The sequence below is a fragment of the Chrysochloris asiatica genome, unplaced genomic scaffold, assembly GCF_000296735.1.
Source record: "Chrysochloris asiatica unplaced genomic scaffold, ChrAsi1.0 scaffold00099, whole genome shotgun sequence".
Lineage (NCBI taxonomy): Eukaryota > Metazoa > Chordata > Mammalia > Afrosoricida > Chrysochloridae > Chrysochloris > Chrysochloris asiatica.
In genome coordinates, this window is record NW_006408617.1 from 11,017,615 (window position 1) to 11,040,558 (window position 22,944).

The 22,944-nt window shown below is 38.1% G+C and overlaps 1 protein-coding gene across 1 annotated transcript in view; it reads right to left on the reverse strand.

Moving 5' to 3' along the window:
• Window positions 1–22,944, reverse strand: part of LRP2 (low density lipoprotein receptor-related protein 2) — a 191,394-nt gene that overhangs the window by 98,956 nt on the left and 69,494 nt on the right. The window contains exons 12-22 of the mRNA XM_006867037.1: window positions 16,838–16,966; window positions 15,437–15,606; window positions 13,756–13,979; window positions 12,629–12,835; window positions 10,811–11,013; window positions 9,736–9,876; window positions 8,582–8,785; window positions 6,660–6,852; window positions 4,585–4,710; window positions 3,106–3,236; window positions 603–740 (exon numbers count right to left, since the gene is read on the reverse strand). Coding sequence (XP_006867099.1) covers window positions 603–740; window positions 3,106–3,236; window positions 4,585–4,710; window positions 6,660–6,852; window positions 8,582–8,785; window positions 9,736–9,876; window positions 10,811–11,013; window positions 12,629–12,835; window positions 13,756–13,979; window positions 15,437–15,606; window positions 16,838–16,966 — 1,866 coding nt within the window. The remainder of the gene's footprint in view (window positions 1–602; window positions 741–3,105; window positions 3,237–4,584; window positions 4,711–6,659; window positions 6,853–8,581; window positions 8,786–9,735; window positions 9,877–10,810; window positions 11,014–12,628; window positions 12,836–13,755; window positions 13,980–15,436; window positions 15,607–16,837; window positions 16,967–22,944) is intronic.

The window sequence follows — 22,944 nt, forward strand, 5'->3', positions numbered from 1 at the left end:
ATGAGAGACGAAGTTTGGCCATCTTGGCCTCTAAGGAGCACTCTGGCTGCACTTCTTCCAAAATAGATCTGTTGGTTCTTTTGGCAGCCAATGGCACTTTCAATATTCTCCTCCAACACCATTTCTCAAAAGCATCAATTCTTCTGCAATCTTCCTTATTCACTGTCCAACTTTCGCAAGCATATGAGGTTATTAAAAATACCATGGCTTGGGTAAGGCACAACTTAGTCCCCAAGTTGACATCTTTGCTCTTCAACACTTTAAAAAGGTCTTGTGCAGCAGATTTTCCTAATACAATATGTCGTCTGATCTTGACTGCTGCTTCCATGAGTGTTGATAGTTTATCCAAAAAGAATGAAGTCCGTGACAACTTCAATCTTTTCTCCGTTGGTACGAATATTGTTTATTGGTCCAGTGGTGAGGATTTTTGTTTCAGAATATCAGAAAGATGCAACACTTATAGGGTTAGCAAAACTGGATGGAGTCTTATACTTTTATACACTCTGAGTGATAGGAACACAAAACTATCAGGAGCTATATTAAATAATAACTATTTAAAGGGAAAAGAAGCTACTATATCAAATAAATACATTCATGCTTACCAGTTTGTGTGTCAGCATCATATGACTTCAGATGCATTATGTTACTGATGCCCTTTCGGATGAAGGTCAGAGCTCCGCCATCAGTTTTCCTAACTCGAACAATTGCACCTAGTCTCCAGTCAGTAAAGAATAGATGTTCTAAGAAGAAAGAGAAGTCACTGGTATTTTTAGTCACATATAAATCCCTTGGGAAAATAAAACAGGCTAATAAAAACATGAGAATCTTCTTTGCCTCTCTGGAAACCTATATAGCAGGTTTCAGATTTAGGCAAGTATGTATGGAGTCCTGTGTTTGTAAATCCTTCTACAGAGCATTAGATAGGACATCATAAGACATAATGCTGAAGCATGGACCTGCTGGGTGTTCACAGGCAAATAATAAGCCACTGGAGGACTGATTTTTCCCGTTGTGAAACACTGCCCAGTCCTACGCCATCCTTACAATCGCTGTTACTCTTCAACCCATTGCTTCTGTCACTGTGCCAATCCATGTCACTGGTCTTATTTTGACTAATGCAGTTTAAATTGTCTTAACACTTCATGTCCTTCAGGTTTATCCGTAATGAAAACTTATCACAATTTTTTCCTCTGTATTTGGTGCTGGTGGCTGTATGTTGTTGAGTCTAGTCCAACTGAGTACTTTTGGTATGGTACTGTAGGATAAACACTAGATTGATTGTTCAATGCAAGCTTAGTGGTTCAAACACACCAGCCCAGCTGCTCTGGGTTGTTGCTATAAGTCAGAACTGACTGAGCAGCACTAACAACAAAAACAAATAGGATTTCTGAGGCTGTAAATCTCAGCCTCATCTTTCTCCTGCTCAGCCCAACACGTCACACACTACACCAGTAGCGCTCCTCCTTTGGAATCCATAACCTTCTTAGCTGACCTCTCCTCCTTGAATTTATCTGGTCTAGCAAATCTCCTAGGAACCAGTATTCTAATAAGACTAAGGCAAATGTGTTATTACTGAGAGAGAACTGGTCTGAAGCCATCCACTGATCACAGAGACATGCTTAACTACATTTTGTTTAGAGTTAACCCATGGTGCATGAGCTCATGATGTATGACTCCAGTAGCAACCATTTCTCCATCTCTATGCCTAATTCATCCTTGCATTTACTAAGGAGCTCTGGTAGCGCAGTGGTTACAAATCGGGCTATGAACTGCAAGGTTCGCAGTTTGGAATTACCAGCTGTTCCGCGGGAGAAAGATTAGGCTTTCTGTTCCCATAAAGATTTATTGCCTCAGAAACCCTGTAACAGGGTCACTATGAGTCAGAACTGATTCCACAGTACATAACAACAACAACAACTATACAGCTTGTGTACCAAGACAACCAGAAAGCCTTATCTTTCTCTTGCATAGCAACTGGTGGGCTTGAACTGCTGACCTTGTGGTAGTAGTCCAGTGCTTATTCTACAGTGCCACCAGTGCTCCCCCAGTATGTGCAAATTGGTAGGTTCAAAAACTATTGCAGTGAAAAGATGCAGACTTTCTATGTCATTGAGCAGTAACAGAACTTTCTATAATAAATTCACAATGAAAAGCAATGAAACTAGCTATTACTATTATTTTGAAAATGTTATGCTTTCATACTGATGAAACCAAAAGATACTCAAATTGCATTTTTATTCAATCCCAAACATTCCAGCATTGAGCAGAAAAAATTTAGCATTCTTATAATGGTCCTGTGTAACACCAAATAGCATGTGTCTGACACGACTCATGAAAAGGGAGTGAATGCTTGGGGGCCACAGGGAGGACGTGAGCATTTATATCATCAAGAATCTCACAAGCACTTTAAAATATGTTTCAGTACTGTGTGCTCCTCCACAGAGAGTGTAGAGCAGAGTGTACTATGAGCAATTCTCATTAACTAGTCCTTCAATTTGATGACAGTGGGTAGGTTTCTTTTAACCCCTTCAGTCTGGAGCTTTTAGTGCAGTGCTGTGGATTAACGCGCTGGACTGAAAAGTCGTTTGAACTGCAAGGTCAGCAGTTCAAGCTCACCAGACGCTCCTTGGAAACCCTATGCAGGGTCACTATAGGTCAGAACTGACCAAACTGCACTTAACAACAACAATCAAACCATATACTTCATGGTGACAGGGCAGTCTTATCTTGACAACTAACAACAGCATGCCTACACAATTGTTGCTGTAGTTTCCCAGACATCTATGCTTCCCAAGAAGATCTATTTTGTTCTTGAGAACGATGAAGTGGGGGATTTATTTGAGCCCCTGTTTCCTCATGAGATATTTATAGAGCACATGGGATGTTGAACCTACAAAGTACTATACCCATATAAGTTGTTGCTGTCATTATCTAAATGTATTCAAAACAAAACACCCAAAGGGAAATATCCCCTAGATAAAGCAACAGATAATCTAAACATGTTCTATATAGCCTATTTAATATCATCAGTGTAATTTTTATTTACTGAAATGACCAGCTTTTCTGGAGTTGTGAGAAGATGAGTTTTATTGCTTCAACACTTACCTCCAAAGACAGTAAGTCCAAATGGATGAGTCATCTGCTCTATGTGGCCCAAAGATCTTCTGTCTAAACCATCAAAGTTGCTGTGCTCAATTTTATCAAAAAAGGCATCTACCCAGTACAATCGTAAAGCACTAAAATAACAAAATACTTAGTTAGATGTTGTCCAAAAACTAACAAGGCATTCAAAAACAGTATGTTTAGTTGACACGTTTATTAACACTTTTACACTTCCCAGAAACATAACTACTTCCTTAAAGTGAGTTTCAGTCAATTGTCTTAAGAAATTTAAAGTTTCATTATTCCTCCTGAAATCATTAAGTTAAAAAATATGCTGGTAATAATCTATGTTTAAGAACCCCAAGTGAAGCAAAGATTAAACATCCAGCTGCTAACTGAAAGGCTACCTACCAGTTCGAACCTATCCAGGAATCCTCAACAATCTGCTCCCATAAGATTTTGTTGTTAAGTACTGTGGAGTAGGTTCCGACTCATAGTGACCCTGCACAGGGTTTCCGAGGCTGTAAATCCTTATGAGAGCAGAAAGCCTCATCTTTCTCCTGCAGAACAGCTGGTAGTTTCAAACTGCCAACCTTGAGGTTAGCAGCCCGATTGGTAACCACTATGCTACCTGAACTCCTAGAAAACCCTATAGAGCAGTTCTATTTTGTCACAGGCGTCCTGGGGTGGCGCTGTAGGATAAGCACTGGACCGCAAGATTGGTCTGAACTGCAAGGTCAGTGGATCACACTCACCAGCTGCTCCGCAGAAACCCTATGCAGGGTCACTATGATCAGAACCAACTCGATGGCACTTAGCAACAACAACTATATCACATTGGGATCACTGTGCATTTCTTCCCTTTCAATCTCCAAAAACGACTTCATCATTTAATGTTTATAACTATCTTGTACTTTAAAAATCTTCCCACCCAGATGCATGTAAGATTGATTCTAAAGTTTCCTATCCTCAAGATTTACCCTGTAAGAAATCATATATAATCAGCAAATCCCTCCTAATACGGTTTGGGATTTACCTCCTCCATACTGACCTTCCATGGAGCTCTGGTAGCATAGTGGTTACGAATCGGGCTGCTAACCTCAATGTCAGCAGTTCGAAACTACCAGATGTTCTACGGGAGAAAAATGAGGGTTTCTGGTCCCATAAAGATCTGCAGCCTCAGAAATCCTGTACAGGGTCACTATGAGTTGGAATCGACTCCACGGTGCTTAGCAACAACAACAACCTCTCTACTAGTGCCTATTAATTCTGGTTCCCTTAGCAGTGTCCTAAGAATATTCATGAATGCATTAGACTTATTCCCAGAAGTAACTGGCCAACTGTTTGTGTCCTTCAGTCACCTCCTTTAAAAAGAACAGGCAAGGAAGTACTAGTTTTCTCACTCCCTCATACTACCCCTGCATGCCTCAGATGTGTTCCATAGTAAAAGGGAACTCAGTAATGTGGATGATTTCTACTTACCTCCAATCTATGGCCAATCCATTGGGCCATCCAAGAGTAGTGTTCACTATAGGTGAGGCATGAGATCCATCACTCCACGCTCTCATAATTTTAGCAGGGCGGAACCAATCAGTCCAGAATATATATCTAGAAAATTAGGCAACAGATCAAGAACATTACTGGGACAAGCCACATGACTTAGACATATTTAACACAAACACAGATTCTCCAGAGTCTTGCTGCAATGAATTCAATTGATCTCTATACGGTATTATGCTTTGTGGGCTATTAGTTTACTTCTTAATTTCAAGTTCCACTATCAACATGTGACCAAATGTGGCATACACTAATTTTTTTATTCCGAAATTTGTTTAGGGAACAAAAGTTGGACTACTGTGGTTAAAAATAAATAAATAAAAAGAACTAGTATTCCTGCCTCAGTTCATTAATGTTGTAATCGTTAACTGATGATGAGGGGAAAAAGTTTAACGAGTAAAAAAAAAAAAAAAACATGCAAAGATAACACATGGTTATTTTAAAATTTCACTCAAATGGGGGAAATATTATGGTTCCATTCACTCTAGTGGGGTTTTTTTTAATTGCCCAGGCGATTCTGGCATCTACAGCAGAGATTTTAGGACCTAAAGCCATTAACATGACGTTACATGTCACATACTTATTATCGTTAAAAGAAGCCTATGTAACAAAACACATTTCAATATTTGTGAATGATACAACCAAGATCTCTGTCTAACCATCTTCCATATGAAATTTATAAATGACCAGGAAAAAATATTCATTCCTGAAGGGGTGCAAAAAATTCATGGGAGTTCAAAGAAATTCCATGATCTTTAATTCCATTTCTCCATAAACTTTTTGAAGTCCCCTTGTGCAAGGCTTATACATCCAAATCAATATAAAATCTTACTTGAGGCCTCTTTATTATCATTATTATTATTATTAAAAGGGAACTCCTATACATCGTCACTATGAGTCAGAACTGACTTCGACAGCACTTAACAACAACAAAGAGTGGCAAATAGATAAATGTAGGGAAAAGAGCCTTTTACTCTTTCAAAAGAGACTTAGAATTCAAAATTAGTCATTTTAAATGAAGGTATGATTAGTAAAGGAATTCAACTATGTTCAAAAACCAAATGCCAATTATTTCTTCCATAATTTTGATGTCTCTCAGTGGAGAGGTTTCTCAAAAGATAGGCCTGACAATCGACATCAGAAAAGGTAGCCACCATTTGTAAAATATATGGGGCGTATGAGTCTGTGGAAAAGTCCATCATCTTTCAATGCCATTTTTCCATGAACTTTTAAAAGCCCCCTGAGTTGGAACCAATGCAATCAGAAAGTGGTATAGTGACAAATGGTTGTTTTGCTTTTTGGCATATCATTTTACACAAAGAGACACCGGTTTTACGGTCAGGCCTAAATTTGGATACTCCCTATCGCTTGGTCCTTAGCCAATCTATTTTCTCTGAGCCTCAGACTCTCTTAATGAGTATTATACATAAACTAGCTTCTGGGTTAGATGAGATAATATATATAGAATGCTCACTACATGCTGCTCAATTCAGATTTGTTCTAAACCAATACATTGGTCACCAAATTTAAATAAGCACCAAAAATGAATACTGTAAACTGCTCTGTTTTTACTTGTTTCATGCTACCAATTATTGAATAGTGAAACATGAAACTCTGTAGTCTGAAAGACTTTTTAATCTGAAAACTACCAAGCGATTAAGCAAGTTTTGCTAGGCTTTATACCAATACATTAAAGGAGAGAAAGAATTTGAGCCTTTCCTGATAATTCTGTGCATAATCTTTCCTTTCCTACTGAATCTGTATCACATTGCTCAGTCCTCTGCAATTTGTAGAAAAACCACACAGGACTGAGAAAGCTGAAACTTAGAAGCAGATAAAGTGATTAGTTTATGCTAGAGGAATAGCATTGAAAGTGACTTCAATTTATACAATTCAATCTTCTATTTGCTGAACTTGCCAAATCCCTGTGGCATCACATTTCAATGATTGTAAAAGCATACAGTCTTTCCAAATGCTTATGAAAACGTGATCACACTTACCCCATGATAGGATGAACAACGATTGCTCGTGGGTTATTTAAATTCTTGACTATTTCTCGTCTTGATTTATCAGCTAACCTTAGGACACTGATAGACCTGTAGGAAGCTTCTGTCCAATAGAGATTCTTGGAAATCCAGTCAAAAGTCAAACCTTCAACATTTTCCACCCTGTTAGCTGTGAGAATTTCTCTTCCTGTTAAGTTAAAACATGGACACGGTTTAAATGAAACATATAAGACATGTATTATACTACTTCACATTTAAATTTTATATCAGTAACATATATGGAATTCTTAAGGGAAAAAAAAAGAATATTGAGCAAACAACATGAAACATGAGGTAAACCCGGAATCTGATTAAGAGTTTGGATCTCAAAAAATGGATACGATGCTGATAAACAGAGCCAGGTGGGCTGTGGCCTGGCTTTACTCCCTCCCAGAATATGTGAAAAAGAGATACCTGCATTCACCTCCTCACAAACACCACCCACAGACAACTCTGGTGAGCTGGCACCACCAGGTACGACTAGGGGGTAACTCTGAGGTAATACTGCCCAACCCTCTCACCAACAGTCTCTCACAGCCACAGCCAAATTTGAGAAAAAACAGCAAAGAGACCAGAAAGGAAATCAGAACTGGTACCAGATAAAAGGTCACTTTTCCTCTTTTAAGAAGTCTGTCCCTAAAATGATAAAGAGAAAGAACTAGAAGGGAAATGGGTAAAGTGGGTTGCATTGTTTTAGGAAAGGAGAGACTTTAACATATATAAATATGATAAGGAAAAGCCAGTGGAAAAAAGGTCACTTAGAGAAGAAAAGGGACGACTGATGAGCACGTTATCTGAGGTCTTCAATCAGCTAATCATCACAACTCATGTTCTGCACACATGCTCAGAAAAACAGAATGCAATCTCTCCAGTGCAAGGGCTTAACCATAGGCTTTATATTTTTAAAGGTATTCTGCTCAGCAAGTGGACTTGAAATTGATAAAGATATGATGAGAATTCCAGTTTTACCAAGAACAGAATCAACGACACAACTCCTCCTTCTTAGGACGCTACTAATGATTCTGACTCATAGTGACCCTGTGTAGGGTTTTCAAGGAGGTGCTAATGGCTTTGAACCACTGATAGCTTGTAGTTAGCAGGCCAGTGTTCATTTTACAGCGTCACACACAGTAAGTGTTGTAAATCCTATCAGTATTATTAGTATAGGGTGTGCCTTAAATCAGTATCTTTTATGATATAAAAGAGCAGATTAAGCAAGCACAAACATGCCACCTGAAATGAGGAACCTAGAAAGAGAAGCTGAGAAGGGACAGGACCTTCCCCCAGAGCAGACAACAGAGTGAGTTTTACCCTAGAACTAGCATCTTGATTCAGATTTGTAACCTCCAGAACCCAGAGAAATTTGTTTCAAAAGCCCACCCACGTATGATATTTGCTTATAGCAGCATGGCATCAGCCAATAAAGTATACCACAATATAGTACGGCTGACAATAATTTATCTTTCTGTGATGACAATGGGATTTGTAACAAACATAAGAAATAAATATTCCATGTTTTCTTTAAAAATTATCATTCCAACACAGCAATTAACAAAGATATTTTCATTGGATCATTCAGGCTACAGGAATATGGAGACTAGCCCCCAGTCAGCTAACCTAGTCACAGCTTGAGATTTGACTTTTATAAACTACCTTTATATTATCTTAACTTTTATTATTGTTAAAATATACCTTCATCTATAAGTTGCTCTGAAAAATAAAGGAAAGGTATTTGCTTTAACTTAATTCATAAGAAAATCAATTAATTTCTTTGCAAGCTGAACAAAAGACCCTGTGCTTAAGAAATGGCTGTAAAATTTGACTGAGCAAAATTATTTATATCATTATTGAAAACCCACAAGCAAAACATGCCTTACCAGTGCCATCAAGATTTTGTTTACAAATGGTATTTTGTTCTGTGTCTGAAAAAAAGATAGCTTTCTCCTGGGCCCAAAAATCAACAGCAACAAAGGAGGAATGACTTGCTGTCACTGGAATCATGACATCTTGCTGGGACGTAAGATTGGGCGGAATCCCACGAATGGCCACTTGGGATGAAAAGAGCAGGAACTTCGTAACAGCTGTGGATAGAGGGACACATCACAGTCAACCATAGACATGGATCTTTGCCCACCCCAAATTCCAGAAAAATCACCTACATATCCACAAAGCACACATGATAAAGGAAACTTAGTTGAAAACAGTGAGAAGGGGAGAGGGGAAGGGGAAAAAAATGATAAAGCAGCAACAAAGAAAATTTACCCTTAAGATTTATATAAAAGATCCTGTCCATATGCTTAATTTCTAACATCATATCAAATGAAATCCATAATAAGTACATAAAAATTCCAAAGTCTGTATTGATTTTTTTTATATAACAACCTACACAAAGAAGACTAAGAAAACAATTACCAAACAACCACCAGGTGAATGATTTATAAAGAACAAAAGGAGGGAAGAGAAGGAGAGAGTGACAGACAGTATGTACAGAAATGAAATGAGAAAGAGATGGAGGGATATCCAGAACAAAAATTAAGATTGAATGATGGATTTTAAAACAATGTAATGTTGATATAATAGTTCTAAAACACATGTAATAAGTGGCTTTTAATCTGAATTTGGAATTACCTACCAAGTTAACAAATTTGAGAAAGAATAAGACCAAAGCAACAGCATCGGGGGTGGGGAGACAGCCTTTGGCAGCGGCTTAAAAAGGAGCATTGTAAAAGTGAAAATAAAGAGAAATATGGTAGGAAAACATTACAGCATCAGCTAAAACTGAGGCAGTAGCCTAACTATATACATAGGCATCCAAAAGGGAAGAATGGAAGCATGCAAAGGAAGAAAGAAACAAGCAGATTAGAGACAGATCTAAGAGAATGGTAGGACTGATAGGCGAAAAACTAGATGAGGAATTGAGCCACTCCAGTACTCAGGTCCAGTCCAAGGGCAACAGTTGTATGGGTGGGAGCATGCACACAGATATCTATGTGCTGCCTGACAGAAAGAAAGTCCAAACCCAATTTCTCACCAACACAGTGCCGGTGGTCTGCAGCCAGGTCGAAGCCGAGGGTGCACTTGCAGCGGTAACCCAAACCATCATTATCTGATACGTGACTGATGACACAGACTTGTTCACAACCTCCATTATTATTTCCACAAGGATTTTCAGCTGGAGTAAAAAATGCATGGCGTTAAATTTCAATTAGAAATACATAATTACGACACTTAGAGTAGCAATGGATTTGACACTTTGGTGGAGACATCACTACCTATTTCTACTGTATACACCCACACCTGGTGCACTGGCCTTCCCAATTTCAATGCTCTCAAATTAGTGGTGGCAAAACACACAACTGAATGATTTTGGTGGTTCTTTTCTCCTCAGTAATTATGTTAAGGCTCTGTCTTCTAACCTCATTAATCAGAAGTAATTACCAAAGAAAATTTTAATGCTATTTCTACCATGCATAAATAGCTAACACTCAGTGAATGCTTAGTTTGTAAGTATGCCAAGTTTCATCCAATAACTAAATATTAACCTAATTATTTTATAATCTGTATCCATCTTAAACAGACCCATCTCTTCGCATGAGAATTTTAAATCTAAATGACCATTTACCAATGACAAACTTTCTATCAACATTGTTATTAAAAGTCATTGAGTTGGTTCCAATTCATAGCGACCATGTATTAGGTTTCCAAATCTTTGAGGAAGCAGAAAGCCTCATCTTTCTCTCTCAAAATGGTTGGCAGGTTTGAACCACAAACATTGTGGTTTGCAGTCCAGTGCTTATCATATGGAGCCACCAAGCACAGTTGACTCCTTTTTTGATTCATAAGCAAAAGAAGAGTCCAAACATGTAGATAAATTGTTTTCTTGTTGCATTTACAGATACCAATAAGTATTTGATCAATGAATTACGATCTGAAATACATCACAACAATTTCTCCAGGATACTTACCTAGGATACTCTCTATGTCAGCCTTTCATATATTTGAGAATAGCACCTAAATCTCATAGGATCCCTCTCTGTTTTGAAATGAAGGGAACTTTTCTACCCAGTCTAGTTCCAAGCCCTGTCTCTATGGATCCACAGGCTTACCTTTGGGCTGTCTGAGGGAATGGTAAACAGTCACTCCATAAGGCCTCAGGGAGGACTTGTAGTATACTTGTGGATTAGTTTCTTTGAACTTATTTGCCTTCATTACAGCCATCTTTGTCCAATCAGTAAAGAACAACTGCTCTTCAAACAGGCTTATTCCATAGGGATGTGGAACAAGGGAGCCTCCATGAACTACTGTCCTCCTGTTACAAAATATATGTATATATGATTATTTGCTTTGTTTTATTTTGACTGAAGTGGAGTCAGTTCAACAAAACAAGAATATACAGAAAATATACATTTGAAGATACATGTGTTATCGCTTAGAAACGTTCTAGCCTCAGTTCGTTTCCAGCTTTTTCTAGATATGGCTGCCTACCTATCATTCCTTTAATGGTTGCCTCACATTACAAAAGGGCAAAATGTATAATATTACTTTAAACCCCACAGATGAAAGAGAATAACCAGGGTTTGGAAGGCTAGTAGCCTCAAAAATTATTTTCCATTGCGCCACTAACCATTTCTCAACAATTAAGGAGCAAAACAATGAATGTAGAGTTCAGTCCAGAATGCAAAGGCTGAGAAACATACTAAAGGGAAGAAAACAAAGAGCCTAACTAAGGTGGTAGTTTAGTGAATGAAACACTCAGTAATAACAAGGTACATTAGGACTAGAGAATGGCTTTCTTTTTTCTCACTCTCTCTCCTACTTAAGCATGCTCCACAGCCCTGAATGTCACCTGTTAGCAGATCAAGAGGCAATTTTGTATGATTTTATACGTATTCAACAAGCTTTAATATCTCTTTGATGTTCACAACTACCAAACCATTAAATCTTTCCAAAATTCCACTGTTTTATGTTTTACTTTAACCTTAGTATAAAAATATTTAGACTACAATGTAATGTCAAATCACTCCACCAAAAAAGAAAATTGGGCAATTGGTCCATTACTTTTAGACAACATATTGTTGAATAGTATTTTTTCATTAATTCATTAATTCTCACTGTGGGAGCCAGTTTCAGTGACAGGAAATCATATAATCTTCATATCCAATCATGTCATTTAACCAAGTACAGACTAGGCTGAGAATATAAAATCCAGTGAAAAACTGTGATATCAACCTTACAAAACATATGAGAAAACTGAACCATAATATTGCTTTCATAGAAAAACAAAACATCAGGTCATTTGGAAAATTTTAACCTGATGAACCTATTTGCTGAATTCACAAAGAGTGGTTTCTCTTGGCCAAAATGCAAAGACCAGCATAATCAACTTTTTAAAAACATCAAAAGAAAAGTATCTATAATAGTTAGCTCTAGTTAGACTGAGAAGATGAAGAAAAAAATATGCTATAGTCTACCTTCAAATATTGCTTTAAAATAGAGTAAGTAAGAAATTATCTTGTTGTTGTTGTTGTTAAATGCCATTGAGTCAGTTCTGATTCATAGTAACCCTGTATAGAATTTACATAAATAAAGTGATCAGAAACAGATGGATTAAGGACTTAACAAAAATTATGTGTTCCATCTAGGATGTCGGAAGGAAGATGTAGCTTTCTGCTCCTATAAAGATTTATAGAAACTCTATACAGTGTCGCTATGAGTTGGAGTCAACTATTGCGCAACCTGGTACCAACAACAACCAAACATCTGGAAAATCATAGAACAAATGCTTTAGGCAATATTATTCAGAGCCAGTCACTTCATGGAAATATAAAAACAAAAGATCATTTAACTGTAATGTCAACCAAAAAGTCTCAATTCTGGTCCTTTCAATCGCCCTCTCCATCAAGCTTTTGAAAAATAGTCCTTACCTTTGAAGTCCATCATAAGTTACAGTCTCAATGTAATCAAACCGGCAGTCGACCCAGTATACACGTTTTGATACCAGATCCAGAGTTATCCCAGCAGGCCATCCCAACTTTGATTTTACCAATTCTTTACGGCCGGTACCATCCATGAAAGCTCTTTCCACTGTAGGGTTCCCAGAAAGACTTGCCCAATCTGAGAAAAATAAGTACCTATAAGAGAAAAACAAAAGATGTGTCATTTTACACATTTACCTGAGGTTTTTTTGTTTTTTTTTTAGATTGTGCATTTGAATTAATGGATAGATAATATATTTTGTCCAAGATTAGAGACCTAGTGTGGTGCTGCAGGATTTGAACCATAAGGTGGGCAGTTCAAACTCACTAGTCGCTCCTTCAAAACCCTTTAAGGGGTCACTGACTGGAAACCGACTTGCTTAACAAATGATTAGAGAACCATGAAGTATAAAACAACAGAGCCTAAAAAAAATTCTTGATTCTTCTTAACTTCACCTCTCTTCTCTAGTTCTTTCTTTCATTTCTCATTTTAAGCCGAGGAAAATGTACAAATACTATGGGTTCCAAACCATAGAGATCAAGAAAATTTAAATCATTATCAATGTTTTCGGATGGATTCACACTAAATAATTTTTATCTTAGCACTGACATTCAACTGCAACAAGTAATGAGAAAGTGCTAAGACAAAAAGTTCCAACCTCCTTTTCCCTCTTTATAGCAAAATTATGTTATTTTAAGGTAGGCTTGGTTACTGATACTTAAATGGAATTATATTTAGTCAACTCGTTTAAAGCAATAAATAGAGATATAAAATGAACATGAAATCAGAATTAACCTACAACAAACGCAGTGGCTATTCAATGTATAAGGAGCTCTGGTAGCATAGTGGTTACAAGTTGGGCTGCTAACCTCAAGGTCAGCAGTTCGACGCTACCAGACACTCCACAGGAGACCAATGAGGCTTTATGCTCCCATAAAGATTTACAACTGGAAACCCTATGCAGGGTCATTATGAGTCAGTACCTACTCCACAGCACACTACCACCACTACCACCTTTCGATGTATAGATAAAACTCCAAAAAGAGAGGGTTCCATGCATATTCACATCACTTACCCAATAGTTGGATCCACAGCAATTCCTCTTGGATGCCCCAAGTTTTCAGTAATAAGGGTAACCCGGTCACTTCCATCTAAATTTACTAAATCTATGCGGTTGACCTTGGTCTCCACCACATATAGTTTATTATTGATCCAGTCCACAGCCAAATTCTCTGCAGCATCAACAGAAACATTGAGAACTTCTTGGATAGCTAGACTATTAATGTCAATTGATAAAACCTGAAAGAAAAACCAAAATTATTTTCATTCTTAAGCATAACTCACTGCATACACTAATTCCTACATTGCATTCAATGTATGCATTCGTTCCCTTTGACACATACACAAAGGAAAATATTTTAAGCCTGCATTTCCTTTATTCAGTAGTTGTTGTTGCTTCTGTTGTTGCTGTTGATCTGACTCAAAGCAACCCTGTGTGTGGCTTCCAAGGAGTGGCTGGTGGGTTTGAGCTATTGACCTTGAGGTTGGTTGTCATTGCTAAATGTCATCTCATAGCAACCCTCTATAGGGTTTCCGAGGGCTTGAACCACCAGCCTTGTAGTTCAGACCACACTAGCAGTCCATTGCTTAACCTACATAGCCACACCAGGACTCAGTTATTGCTATTAAGACATGCCGTATCTCCTTAGACTATGAGATCAGTACTTAATATTAATAATGTCCTCAGGTTTTCGACTGAGTCTTAGTCAAGTTAAGTAACTTTCACAAAGTCAAACAGCCTTGAACCTGGCTTTTTTCTCTGACTCCAAGGCCTGGATTCCTAAACCTAGAGACACACACACACATTTTGGTTGTGTTTGTTTTATTTATTCTAATATGTTATTGTGAATTAAATGAATGTTTACAGAGCAGGTAAGTTTCCCGTTCAACAATGCATATACATTTTGTTTCATCTCATTGATTACAATCCCCATAATCATTTCTCCCACTTCCTACCAACCAGTTTCCTGCTTCCAATGCCTTCTTCTTTTCCAACCCTTCAGAACTTTGCCCATGGATAAATGCTGTTGATTAGAATGGTTGATTATTCTAAGATGTGCCTCACTAGTGTGAATTGTTCCCTTTCTGGATCTGTCTACACTTATGGTTGAATACTGAGCCATGAAGAAATAAAATTCCATAATGTTAGGAGTCTCTCAAATTTAGGTTTTAAAAATCTCCACTGCATTACTCAAGAGTTGAAATTAAATCCTCACGCTTTCCAAATAAGACAGTGTAGTGAAATTTTGGCCATTAAACAAAATACTGTCAATATGTTATAAAATCCTCAATTATAGTTCCATTTAGAAGATGCAAGTAAAATCTGATTTTTATCATCCAGGAAAGCAGAGTACTTTTTACATTTTAAAAGATCAAGTTTCAAAAATTACTACCAAATATCTATCCAGTTTTGAAAGAATGTCTACTATTTCTTTTAATTAGACTTTTGGACTCCATTTCGAATAAAATTAAAAGTTGCTCAAGGCTTATCCATATAATAGACTGCTTTGTTGAATAGGTCACATGTAATAGTATAGCAGGGAAAAGGTGCTGATTAACATAAAATGGCTCAAGGGCCTTTTTTGTTAGAAAACAAAGGACTTTCCTCTCTACTCCCCAAAAAAGAAAAGCCATCAACACCTGGTGCTCAGGGTTCTATTCAGCTCCCAAGATATGCTCCTGAAATTTCTATTTACCTTATCTTCCACGTAGTCTGTCCAAAAGACCTTGTGCAGGTCATAGTGAAAATCCACACCCACAGCCACTCCACGGTGCTGAGAGTTCACCAGGATCTGGAAGCTCCTCCCATGAATATCACCAATCAGCAAATCCTGACCATCAGAGAAGATAATCGAGACCTCACCAGCTAAATATGAAGATACAACACATTAGTACTCCCTTCAATGGTGAACTCACTTAGCGTTGTTATGATTTATACTTTCCAAATGCTTTCTTCAATGCTACCTTAGTTTAAAGTAAACCTCTGGTATTACGTTCTCCATTTTACAAATGAACAATTTGAGGTACAAAAATAAAGTGTCCCAAATCACAGTTAGGAACAGAGGCTGACTCAAGCAATCCACTTCCAATGACACTGAGAAAAACACATCAGGTGTTTGCAAGAATCATTGATCATATGGGCACCTTATGTCCATGTGCAGTTTAAATGTGTTAAACAGAGGACACAAATAAGGATTACCAAGAGATTACTCTGCAAAAAATATGGCAAATCCAAACAAGCATGCAAAGTAACATAATTATAAGATTATTCTTACTTGCAATCAGTCAGGGACTAGTTAAATACATTATGTATAGTCATAAAATGGAATATTTTGCTACTGTAAAAAAATGAGGAGGAACATTTTGTACTTAGCATCATGTGTAAAAATAGGATTGTTGCTGTTATTGTTTTAAGCGCCATCATGTCTGTTCCAACCCACAGTAACCCTGTATAGGGTTTCTACCAAGCAGTTGATGAGCTTGAACAGCTAACCTTATCATTCTGTCTGCTGTCATAACCGACTTTGCAGTCCAGCACATTAACCCACAGCACCACACCAGGAATCAAAAACAGGGTTATACATAGCTATATTTATACATTCTTTTCTCTATTCCATTAACCTTAAGTCAATTCCAATAATGATAGCACTGCACACATTTTAATCCAAATTCAGCATATCCATTTTGAACCATATTAAAGGTACCAAATTTATTGGTAATAATAATTATCAAATTTATATTCATAGATATTTTGTTACCTATTTGTGATGGTTAATCTTAATTTTAAATAAAATACCAATTCAGTTGAAAATGGACATAAAATTTATTCTGTAATTAAGTGTAATGGGTGGGTGACAAAACAACATAATAGTGCAGGCCCATAGTGAACCAGCATCATGTGTATTTATATATATATATAAAACGCATATGAATAAAGGTCATCATTAAGCTACAAACTGGTCCCTAATAATCAAATAAATATTGACCCACATTTACTGACAGCAACTGGACTCCAGGGGTCACTCTTGATTGGCAATGATAAACACCTTGCTGGCATTTCTTTCGTTATTTCCCATGGAAGGAGAAGATTTACTCACAGGAAGTACTAGCTTTGCAGTGCCGCTGATGCTCCAAGACATATCCTTCTGCACAGTAGCACTGGTGATGGCCAACGCGGTCTTCACACATCTGGGCACAAATCCCCCATATCTGACAATCGTCGAAATCTGCCACATGGAAAATAAACATTTGTCATCATATTTACCAGCATTTCTTGTGTTCCCGTTGACAAAAATCCTAGACAAACTGTGCAGTGATATGATGATGCCCATGTCTACATAAGCACCGTCAGATAGTAAACATAGATTCTAGACACACAATAAAAAATAGTAATTCAGAACAAGCATCTGAGGAAAACCCCAGAAGAGGGTTGATGCTGTTGTTGAGTACCATGGAAATCTGTTTTGAGACATAGTGACCCTGTGTAGGGCTTCCAAGGAGGAGCTGGTGGATTTCAACTGACTACTTTGTGATTAGCAGTACAGTGCTTACTCTACAGTGCCACACCAGGACTCCAGAGAAGGATTAGGCTTCCTTTAAAAAAAAAAAGTTTTCCTGTGTTTGGGGTGAAAGTTTACAGAACAAATTAGTTTTGACTCTAAGGTCAAGAAATCATAAATCAAAATTCAATTTAAATTTCCAAGACTGAACAATGTCCTCTTCTACTAATTCATTGTTACATTACAGAGCTGTGCTCATTGCCATGGAAGTCTCAGCTACACAGTGTAAAAATATGCTGACATATAAAGAATACAAATCGAGTTTGAGGGGCACAGGAATAGTACTGTCTTTCTTGGGAATACTGTTTTGACCCTTCAAGTTCACGTCTGCTCTCCATCCTCCTTCACCCTGAGAGGCTCACCTCAATAGCCTGTATCAACAGAATTCCCTCTAGCTTCAGGAAATTGTCAAATAAATTTTATCTTCTGAAACCATCCAGTTCCAAGTCAACAATTCTCCTGGTTTCTAAGTCCCAACTACATTTGCAACAAATGTCAGAGCTGTGAATTGGGTTTCCTAAACCTGCTGAGGTGGCCCTCCATCTGGTGACTTCCAACTAGAAAACCCAAGAAGACTCTAGGAATAAGCTAATGGGTCCAGTTGTCCCTTCAGACCAAATATAACAACAACATGGACCAGTATATCTTTCTTCCCAAGGACTGTGACTTACCAAAGAAAAACTGGATCAGACATGTGGTTCTAGAAAGCCCTCAATGACCAGTCTCTTCTGTGCCAGCTCCTCAGCCTTAGAAAGCTCCACCTGAGGCTTCGCCCCAGTAGAAATGAAAGTATAGGACATTCGTCCTCAAACCCCCAGAATGACATGACCTCATTTTAAATGCAAGACCCAGGAGAATAAGCCTCAGAGTCCAGAGTCAGCCTGGAAGCAGGAGTGCTGATGTCAAGCAGAAGGAAATCTGCGCTGTAAACTAGAAATTCTTGGGTACTAATGCACTTTCTACCACCTAGGCTCTAAGTTCCTTAAGGCTTACATAAAATCTTTACCACTTTTAATGACTAATTAAGATTCTACCATTTAAATCACTGAGGAGAAAAAATGAAATCTAATACCCACCCTTAACTAAAGTGAAAACAAGGAAAATGTCAAAGTAGAATTGTTTTCAGGAGGGAAAAGAAGATAAATACTGCTTTACAAACCACCTTTTCTCTTTATTCTTTGTCCCCTCCTACCAGCAATTACTGCTTTGGAAACAGTTCCCCTCAAAAAAAAAAAAAAAGACTTTTTAGCATAAAGCCTTTGGACATCTCTGATCATTTGGCTGTGTGGAATCCCACCACGCTGAAAGACCTTCCTGCCCTGCTCTGCACCACCATGTCATTCTGTCAACAAACAGCATGTCCTGTCAATCAGAAACAATGAGCTGGGGGAAACCGCTTCAGCAAGCTGCAAAGGTTTCACTACCAGGTCAACACTGTCAGAGGCAGATGAATAGTAGAAAGACATAAGATTTTATGTCAGGATTATTCAACTTTATTCCTGACCACCACTGAGGCATTCTCTGGGGAGCCGTGTCTCCGCTGATAAACACTGCAGAGGTTTCCAACACCAGAATCCTGCCTCTGTGATGAGTCAGCCAGGCAGGAGGACAGAGAGCATTTGTTAACTGGAAATGCTTGAGAGAGCAAACCAAAACAGCAATTCTAGGAAAAGCTCAGCTGAAACAAGTGTAACTAGTTTCATAATGTCATGTATTTAAACTAACGAGTTCTCTTTACAAGGAGAGTGAAATATAGCCTTTGAAATCAATGTGGGATAAATGTTAACCCAACTTCAAAACCTAGGGGCAAAAGCCACGCTCTTGGAGGCCAGGGAGAGCTCAGAAAAGGTCTCTGCAGGTGGCAATGAGCCTCACATTCACAAAGACCCTCAAACAGAGACTTTGGTTTATCTACAAATTAGGTTGTCTGTACTGAAGTCCCAAGTGTATTCTAATAAGATTGAACGAAAATCTTCATTCTGCAGCTTAAAAGTAGTGCACCATTATGGTGTACACTAGCCACAGTGTGCTAGCAACTGATAATTTTATAAATCATGAGATTATCTTGTGCATAACACGATAATGAAATTTTCCATATTACATTGATAGATTAAATGTAAAATTTTATTAATTCAATAATCTTATCATGACAGATTTTCACTTCTTAAGGGCTATAAAAAATTGAAGTGACCCTAAAATGCCCTATTCTTAAGTGCCACCAAGTCAGTTCCAACCCATAGAAACCCTCCCTATAAGGTTTCAGAGGAGCTGCTGGTGAGCTTGAAGAACCGACCTTGCATTAACCCACAGCACCACTTGAAAATATCATCACCCAAGGCTCATCACAAATCTAGATATTAGAGATAATGTTGAAAAACATGCTCTTTGGTGGGGGGCGGGTACAGGGAAACAATTGAAAACAACTTGTGGGGCAACACAAGACTGAATTAGGAATTCTGAAAAAGCAAATCACTTTTACTGAAAAGATTTCATGGCCTATCAAGTTCCAACTGCAAGGCAGCTCCGTTCCAACTCCTCTTTGAGAGTAAGGAGAGAAAAAAAGAGAAAAGCTGATGTAATACTGAGAATGTGTCTTCTGGTATTTCTATTGGAATTCCTTTACTACCTAGAGAAAAGGGAAATGCCTACAGAACTAGAAGACTGGAAATGGGATTGGCAGCTAGCTGGCAGTAAAGGGGAGTACGGGGGCTGACATTTGCCAAAGACAAAGGAGCAGATTTATACCCACAGATGATCACCACTTGGGAAAAAAGAAGGGATACGGCCCTAGCAGGGATGCCAGGAAACATAGGCAGAGTTGCCAACATTGAAAATCCTCCTAACAAATGAGGATGTTCTTCTGAAAGTGTTTTCAAATTACTTGAGAGCATTCCCGGTGCAATAAAAATCACAGCACAAAAAAAGGGTCACATGATTTTATTTAATGCCACTTGCAGATCATAATATTTTAAATATAAAATGCTTGGAAATAATAACTAATTCAAGGGGATGGGTAGTATTTTTTTAAGAATTCAACATTCTCTGAGTTTCCAGGATCTCTGGGTCTGACTTGCATAAATCACTTGATTTTAACATGTCTTGTCAAATACAGTTACTATAGAGAAGGACAGAAGCAATCACATAGTGGGCAAACATTTGGACAATTAAAACCTAAAACTGCCTACTTTGAACACTATAAGGACAGCCTCAAATTTTAAATCTTCCAACCAGATCTGTCAAGGATGGAAGGGAAACTGGAACGGACCCAAATTTGTAGTGTGGTTGTACTGGAACAATAAGTGGAACAGGAAAAATTACAAGTTGAAACCCAGTGTGCACGTTGCATAGCAACCAAATCTCTTGACTGACAGAGTCAGAAGCAACACTGCATGGCTCCACGATGGCAGCCTACCGGTCACTTTGAGTGTTCTGGCAATAATCCAATATCACACATCAGGCTCCTGAATGGTCTCATTATGCCTCTTCTGAATCTCCTATTCCCACATAATTCTCCCATTCCCAACCGCCTATAATTTTCCACATTCCAGTTATTTGTTCCAGTACACCCACATTTTATTAATTCAAGTCTGTTCAGATTTTGTTGAATCTGCCATGATTGAATCTGTTCAAACCAGTTCAAAACCCTGCCTCAAGTAGGTTCTTGACTGAGTCTGAACATTCGTTTTTCTTGGCATGATCCCAAATTTATAGTTCTCAATAATATTGAGGAATAGCTTTTCCAAAGTTCCAATTTTTATTTGCAAACTGGGTTATTTCTGGTGCTAACTTTTTTTTTTGGGCTATTGTTGTTAAGTAGTGTCGAGTCATAGGAATTCTGTATAGTATTTCCAAGGAGCAGCTGGTGAGCTTGAACCGCCAACTTTATGGTTCAACCACACCCCGCAGTGCCACACACTATAAACAATTATTAAGATCAACCGTATTTGACATATTAAGTTACACATCATGAGCTGAGAATTCATTACATTTATCCAAGTTCAATATATTTTGCCAAATAATCTTGCCATTTTAGATTTTAGAAAAAATATCCCTGCAAAAGTTTTTCTTATGCATGCCATGTTTTTCTTTTTTTTTAAGCTCAAGACTCTCAAATTTCTAAGTATTATCAAAAGAACACAGATAAAGAAAAAAAAAGAACACAGATATTCTGTGAAATTTATGAATTATTGATAATCTGGGGATTCATAGATGATGATGTCGGATAAGTACTGAATTGCTAACTACAAGGTCAGTGGTTCAACCAATTGACAGCACTTGACAACAACAACATATATGCTTACCTTTCAGGTGCCTTTTCTAACACCAAATAAAAAGGCAATGAATTTGTTTACAGTGATGGAAATTTTAGCATTGATTAAGGGGCATGGTTGCTATCACTAATACGCACACCTAAGAAGTGGGTAAATGTTATATGTTGTATGTTGTTACTACAAGAACCAAAAAATAGGGTAACTGCTGATGCTATTTATATACCGCATGGGATTTGCTTTCTTGGTTTGTAGGGTTAAGGTGTTTATTCTACCTTCTAAAAACAATATTAGGCTAACTGATTGGGTTGTCCCATGAAACCACAACCCTAACCCTAAAAGGGGTTTACCTCGTGCAAATCCTTTACAAACTATAGGACCTTAGGTGAAATCCTGAGTCCCATCCAGAACCTTAAGAGGTGGGACTTTCCCACTAGTAAGAACAAGCAGACCAGCCTGGAACAGCTACAGTGACAGAAGATACATCTTCAAAGAAAGATCATCAGGAAAAACCCCAAACAAAAATGTCAGCATGACTGGCTACTACAAGAATAAGCACGCTGTTTGCCAGGAAGACATCAAGGCTAGCAATCAAGTTCCTTCAGAACAAACTTCCCTCTAAGACTGAAACTCAAAGGGAACACACAAACAGGCATGTAAGCTTGCTGGCGACCACATTAGTCTACTGGTGAGTGGAAGACGGGGAAAGGCAGCAATGAAGAAATGGGCTGGGTTCAACCACAGTCCATTGACTTTCGTTGAGTTGGAGATGAGAGAGATAAGAAGAGCTGGTTGGTCCAAAGTGTGGTGAGACCTGAGGACACTTGAGCCCATGGACAAGGACATAGCCACAGAGGGCTAGAGCTGAGAGTGAAGCATCCAGCTGATAGGAAATGAAGAGAGATGCACAAAAACACCCAAACTTGAAGACAGTACCCTTTTGACCTAGCCTTGATGACTCAATCAGAACTGGACTAGCAGAAGATTTAAAAAAAAAAAAAACATTTTTTTTTTTTGATACAAGAAACAAGGGTAATTTGCTACAATTTGATGAACCTGACCCTATACTCATGGAGGTAGTAACTCTAAATACCAAGGGAGAGGCAAGGAATCTTCACATCAAGTGTCAATGGTATCTCCTCTGTACACAGGGTAGATAAGGACTGGCAACTTAGACATTGGTTAACTAAAATGAGGGAGCGATAAAGGCACAAAGTGACTGGCTTACTAGGTTTCAAGAGGGAGTTTAGTTTAAGAATATGGGGGGAAAGAAAGAGTCCCCACTGAATAGATTTCATCTTGTCTAGATGGGCCTGGTGAAAAGAGATAGGGATCAGATTCTTATGATTCAATAGCGAATAGTTGCTATCTTTACTA